The sequence below is a fragment of the Aphis gossypii genome, unplaced genomic scaffold, assembly GCF_020184175.1.
Source record: "Aphis gossypii isolate Hap1 unplaced genomic scaffold, ASM2018417v2 Contig00091, whole genome shotgun sequence".
NCBI lineage: Eukaryota > Metazoa > Arthropoda > Insecta > Hemiptera > Aphididae > Aphis > Aphis gossypii.
Window position 1 is genome coordinate 1 of NW_026083011.1, and position 6,906 is coordinate 6,906.

At 39.0% G+C, this 6,906-nt stretch overlaps 1 protein-coding gene across 1 annotated transcript; it reads right to left on the minus strand.

Moving 5' to 3' along the window:
• Positions 1 to 6,119: 6,119 nt before the first annotated feature.
• Positions 6,120 to 6,539, minus strand: LOC126553185 (uncharacterized protein K02A2.6-like). Its single transcript, XM_050208352.1, has one exon. The coding sequence runs from the start codon at positions 6,537 to 6,539 to the stop codon at positions 6,120 to 6,122; it is 420 nt and encodes a 139-aa protein (XP_050064309.1).
• Positions 6,540 to 6,906: the final 367 nt, after the last annotated feature.

The following is a 6,906-nucleotide window of genomic DNA, read 5'->3' on the forward strand; positions in this document are numbered from 1 at the left end:
TAAGTATATCTTTTGAAAAATAAGCTTGAATTTAAATTGGGCCCTGAGCTAGAGGTCAATAAGTTAAAAAAATCAATTATAACAAGTAGGTCTATTGAACATGAATGCAGGAGACGTGAAAACTTTTGGTTGGTTTTACAGCTTATAGTTTTGATTAATATTATTGATAACGTTGAAAACACTAGAAAAATATTTATAGAAGGCATTAACTATATCCTTAGAAGTATCAAATTTTTTGTCGTATAAATACATGTTATTAAATGAGAAATTGACTATGTATTATTGAAAAATTTCCAAAATGTATTAGGATACATTTTTAAGTTACTTTGTATGTTATTATTGGAAAGTTGATGATCGACTGGAATATTTTTTACGCAGTTTTTTTCTTAAAAATTAAATATTTTAAGTTTTTTGAATACCATATCAGGTAATTAGATTGATACTTAATTATTTTTGGAACAAATATATTAATAATTTTGTAAATAATACAATAAAAAATATTAACAGCTTCATTAATATTTAAATTTTTAAACACATTATAAATAAGCTATAAACAATAGGTCTGTAGTAATAGGAAAAGAAACAAATAAGCTCGGATGATAGCGAAAAATCTAATTTTTTAACTGATATATCTAGAAATAAACCATTATTATTTATAGTATGGTTAAATAAAAAATAAGATAATTTTGATAAAAATTGTGACTAGGTTAAACTTAAATTTAATAGATTGAGGGAGAAACCTATAGAATTGGGTAGCCAATGTAGATTTGGAATATTATAATCCCCAATCATAATTACATTTTTACATATGGAATACTAGACATTAAGTTGGTGATTATGTCCAAATGAATATTATAGTTGGCGATATCAGAACGAGACAGAAAGTAAACACTAAACATTAATTATTAAAATGTAAGGAAGATTTATTTTTCCTTAGTACAAATAAATTCTCCACAGGACTATGGGTACAGATATCATACGGGAAAATATTTATTATTTACAAATAATAAAACATCACCGCCTTTAGAACAGTTACTTGTTTTTGAGTTACCTACTACCATATCAATTAGTAATATAGTTATGAAATAGTATATTGTGTGGCAAGGGCGGGAAGTGAGCCATTTCAGTCGCGGGCGTTGTGTGCGGCACGAGCCGTAGGCAAGTGCCGCATTTCGCCCAAGACTGAAATTGCCTTCCCGCACGAGCCACACATACTATTTTTTGTCACGCCCAACAGTGCAAATTAAATATGTTTAAATGTTTATGCGTCATGCAAGGAGGTTACTATACATTTAAGATGTAACCAAAAGTTTATGTTTTGTAAGAACCGTGGTAGGTGTACATTTTAGTTTCTGGTTGTGCAGGGGATACCTACGCGCCCGGCGGCCGGCACTTTTGGGGATTTCCTCTTTTCCGCCCGGCACTTTTGGGGAATTCCTCTTTTCCGCCCGGCACTTTTGGGGATTTCCTCTTTTCCGCCCGGCACTTTTGGGGATTTCCTCTTTTCCGCCCGGCACTTTGGGGATTTCCACTTTACCGCCCGCTGGACGGAAAAAGGACGCTTTCGAACGCTTCAACCGTGGTCGAAAACCAAACTTTCGGTGCAGGCGTGACAAAAATTTAATTCCGATGTAATGACATAGAGCGATAGTCAAATTTCAGATAAACCGATAATGTCATAATCAGATAAGCAAACCTTGCGCATTAAAACTATTAATTTATAATTGATTCCGTGGACATTAGGATAGTACAAATTTAAATGATCTGAAACTGCACCGTTTATGAGTATTTTAAAATCATTAGAATAACTTTTAGGAACTTGAATATTAAATTTGTCTCACCGGCTAATTGTATTTTTTCAAGCTTAGCAAAAACATTTTGCAGTTGAGTACGTTACATTTGAGTGTGCTCCAGAGAAATTCGAATTGAACAGTAGTTTTGAGACGAACGCCATTTATTTTTAGTTTTTAGAATGACAATCAGATGATTCTTGTAGTGTAATTTTTAACAGACGTGGTTTCGTTAATTTTTTACCTGATCTGGTTATGGTTGTTGCAGTCATTTGCCGAGGTTTTATCATCAGATTCTAGAGCATTGAAAATAATCACATTACGTGATAAGATATTTGTGGACTCCAAATTAGAAAGACAGGTCTCAATTAAATTTATATTATATTCAAACAAGGTAATACGACCACCAAGGTCACACAATTAATTTGGAACTTCACCAATTTTTTTTTTTTTTTTGAAGTTACTGGAAAAATACTCATATTTAGAAAATGGGGTTTTAATTTTGTTAATTGCAGCAAGAATACTATCTATTTTATAAGTGCATCTAGTATCCAAGGAAATGGTCATCGTGGATTTTAGAAGTTCGACTTAACAATTTCATAAGTGGTACATAGCCAAGAGCTAACTTGTTTTTTAAGAGTCATTTGAACGGCAAAGACAGCGACGTACAAGTGATATCCACATTTAAGCAAATGGCAAATAGAGAAAATGTATAAATCTTTATTATATTTAGCCCTTCTGGCCCAATAGAGTAAAAGTATAAAATTTATCACAGCTATTAGAGCTGAGGCTCGTATGAAATTAATTAATATAAATATAAAATAATACTCCGATCTTGTTGCACGACAATATACAACAACAAGTATATGGCTCTTTTGGACTAACAACTAAATAATTGTAACAAAAACATAATATAATAATAAATAGAACTCACAGTTTTTCGGAGCACTGCTGGTGAGCTGCTACCTACACACTCAATAAAATTTACACACAATAAGTTAAATTAATAAGACAGTGACAAATTGTAACACCGAATATAATATAATATTAATTGAATAAGAACGCGGCGATTCGCGCACACATAGATATAAAAAAGGTTTAAATTACGATTAGTGCTAGCAAAAATTACAATAATAATATAAAACAGCGAATTGTGTAAATATAATATAATAGTATTCATGGCGGACTTACTCAATACTCACGACGACAAGAGAAGAAAGACAAAGGTACGGTAGCCGTGTTAAATAATATTCACGCAGTCAGCAGGGTGGCATACGATAACGAAACTTAATTATCTATATATTATAAAATTCACACGGGACACAAATAAAAACATACAAAAATAAAACAATAATCACAACGGTGATTGTTTGTGTGTGATTAGCTATCCTTCGTGGCTGGTATTATTTACATTTTTTATACTTTGACATCAAAAGTCGAACATAAACGATCACCTCAAAAGCAAAAACATATTAAGTTGGCTGCAATATCATTAGGTTCAATCTGGTAAAGTTCCCAACTATTTTTCTGTTTTCGTTTCTACTGAAAATGATTTTTTGTTAGCTGTTCGAGAAGTTTTTATGTACCATACAGTAATTAAAAATCACAGTTTTCGTTCTATGTCTTGTACATTGGAATTGATTCCTCGATGTTTAAATGAAAATAAAATTCAAGTGTGCAAAAACGAAACCAGAGAAATAGTTGTCAACGTTATTTGCCCGTATATAGTAAATAATACTTTGAAAGAGCTGTCTTCTGCGAATTATGTATCTGTATCAGTTGACGATTTTAACCACAAAGCAATTAAACTAGTATAGTACCTACCTGTTGTTATTCGTTGTTTTTTCAACCAAGGGAAAAATAACGTGTACACAAAACATGAGACAGAATTAAAAAAGATATACTTGGATTAGGGTGCAACGCTCATATCTTACACAACGTTGTACAAATCGAGTCTAATAATTTACCTATTGACGCAGAAGCTATTATAGTAAAACTTTTTAGATATTTGAATATTTCTACACTTATATGGTGCAGGTAGAAAAATTAAATGAATTTGGCAATTATGCTGATGTCCAATACCGTGATATTTCATCAAATTCCAAAACTATATGGCTATCGCTGTCTCCTCCAATTGATAGAATTATTTTAATGATTGATGGCTTTAAGTCATATCTTCTTTCACACTATTAGAGTCTTAAGACATTGGTTGACTTTTTTCAAAACGTCAATGCTCTATTATATGTGAAATTTACAGAGCATGCTTAAACTGTTCAATAATTATATTCAAAAAATTGAAGAGGAAAAAATTTGCGCAATTGAATTAATTTATATATTAAATAGTTAATTAAATAACTTATGTATAGTCTAAAAAATAAAAATAGCTTATCTAATTGATTAATATAAATATTTTTTTATATTAGAAAAATCAAACAATCCTGTTCACATGCTCTTATTATTATGATTTATAGATTATATATAAACTTGAAAATTCCATTAAGCTACTATTTCACAGGTAGTGGTGTAAAAGGTGATAGGTTGGTATTAATTATTAAAGAATGTGTTCAAAAAATATTAGAAATTGGATTTTTACCATATGTTGTTATTTGTGACTATGGTACCCAAAGTAGGCGAATATTTTAAATTTTAAGTTGCTCTGAAAAAAAACCATTTACCACAGTAGTACTTATAACATTTATAAAATTCAACTAACTTTTAGACAACATTCTCAGTCAAAAACTACAAAACTTGACGCGGACCTGGTACGGGCACGATGTCCAAGAATGTGAGGAAATAGAGGTGAAGGGGGATAAAAAACGACACAAAAAAAAAGGAAAAAAAACAGTGGTAATATGTAAATCACAGGGAAAAAGTTTGCTAAGCGGGGTGTGTGCGGTAAGACGCGGATCACAAGACTGGCTAGCCTAGGTCCGGTTCGCGGTGTAGACACTATTCCGGGTTAGTACCACGTGTTCCATCCGGTTACGGCGGACGTGGTCCCGGGTGTCTACTCCGGTTGTGGTTGTGCGGGTTCGTCGAGGTAGCCTCGGATGGCTATGTCGTAGACGACCTCCATGTCCACGTCCTCAGGATTGGCGACGTCACCGTCTGCCAACAGCTCCGCCTCTTCCTCCGGCGATATCTCCATATCCTCCGGTGTTGTGGGGGGCGGGTGTTGGCTGTTCCGAGGTCCCGACTGTTCCGGTAGGTATGTTTACCTCCGGCGTCGTGGCTTCGGCGACTGGTGGGGTCGCTTCCTCCGTGGGCTGTGGACCTGGTGCCGTTGGGATGGTGGTTGGTGACGAAGGGGTGGTGGTTGATGACGTAGAGGTGGTGGTTGGTGATGGAGGGGTGGCGGTTGGTGTCGCCTTTTGTAGCCGAAACAGTTGTGATGGCCCCTCCCCGGCGGTCCTCCTCTTCGCTGCCCGGAACTCAGCTATCCTGGCCGAGTTTCGCCGTTGTCGTCATTGGTGGTACTGTTAACACAACCGGCGGCCGTGGGACCGGCGTTGTCATCAAGGGTAGGGGTGGTGGGTGGAAAAGGTGCGCAGACGGGGGGATCGCTGGCGGTCGCGGCATACCCGCTGGTGGTACGTGCCGTCTCGAGCTCCGGTACCGGTGCGTTTCCACGGGCGGTACGTCAATCACACGGCGGAATGCCGCCGTGCGGTCGTCCCACCCGCGGTTGTAGGCGGCCCACAGCACCGGGTCCCGGCGGAACTGCTCCAGGAGCATCCGGCGCTCGCCGTGCGTAGCAACTGCTGGCTACGTGCTAGCAGTTCCGCGGCTTGTTGGAGGGGAGTTTGCCTTTGTTCCATGGCGCGGTTGACTGTTCGACTGTGTGTGGTGGATACAAGAATACATGATTAATAAAGTAATAATAGAATAAATAGACAACCAGCATATATATATATATATATATATATATATGTGTATACCAATATCTGATATACTATTATTTGTTAGTGGTGGTATCGGGCAGGGGGGGGCTCTGTGGGTGTCGCGCGTTTTAAACACGACACGTGGAGTTTGCGTGGTGGCTGTTGATCTGTAAGGAACACGCCTTTGCCTACGCGTGCTTGTAGCATTACCGGTCCCAACCACTTGGGTGCGAAATCGGCGTGGAACTTGGCGTGCGCTTTCGACAGGTGGTGCGCTTTGTAATACACTGTGTTGCCTGTTTTATAGGTCGTGCACGTCTGATCACCTGTCACAGGTGTATGTCCAGTACGTGTTTCTCGCGGCTTACCCTATCTACATTGATCTGTTCGATCGGGCTGTCCGTTGTCCGAGTCAGTGCCCATTCGCCCGGCCGCTTCATCTCTCTGCCTAGGACGAGTACCGAGGTGGGGAATCCTGTCTGGTCGTTACGTCGGTTCCTAATCGAAAATAATATGGGGGGTATTTTGGCGTCCCACGTGTTGTGGTTGCCGCCGGCGAGTAGTGCGCGCAAACCTTTTTTAGCCGTTCGACGGGGTTGGCCCTCGGATGGTATATCGGGGTTGTCCAGTCCTCAGCTCCCCACCGTTCGATTGCGCTGCGCATATCGTTCGCTACAAATTGGGGGCCGTTGTCGCTTAGGCACACATGGGGGTATCCGAACCGCGAAAAGAATTCTCGTTCGAGTGTTTCGGTTATCGTCTTTGTAGTGGCTGTTCCGAGTTTATATGCCTCGGTCCATCTACTAAACATATCCGTGGCGACCAGTAAATATTGTTTTCCCCTGCTCGTGCGCGGGTAGGGGCCCATGAGGTCTATGCTGATTACCTCCCAGGGGTGGCGGGGCGTTCTGGCGGTCATTGGGTTATCTGCGCGTGTGTTTAGTGGTTTGGTAAATGTGACACGACTTGAAGTATAGTCGTACGTCGTTATTTTACCTTTCCAGTAAAACCGTTGTTTTATTGCCCTATACGTTTCTTACCAGCCTGGGTGGTTTGCGAGGACGTGATCGTGGTATGTCCATATTACGTTCTGTGTTTTGGTGCGCGGGATAACAATGGGCGTGTGTCCGCGCATATTTATTCGCAGGAGGCCGTCGGTGACAACATATATTTTGTTTTTATTCACGGGTCGTCCGGTGTCTCGTTCTCCGCTATATCGCGCGTGTCGGGGTCAT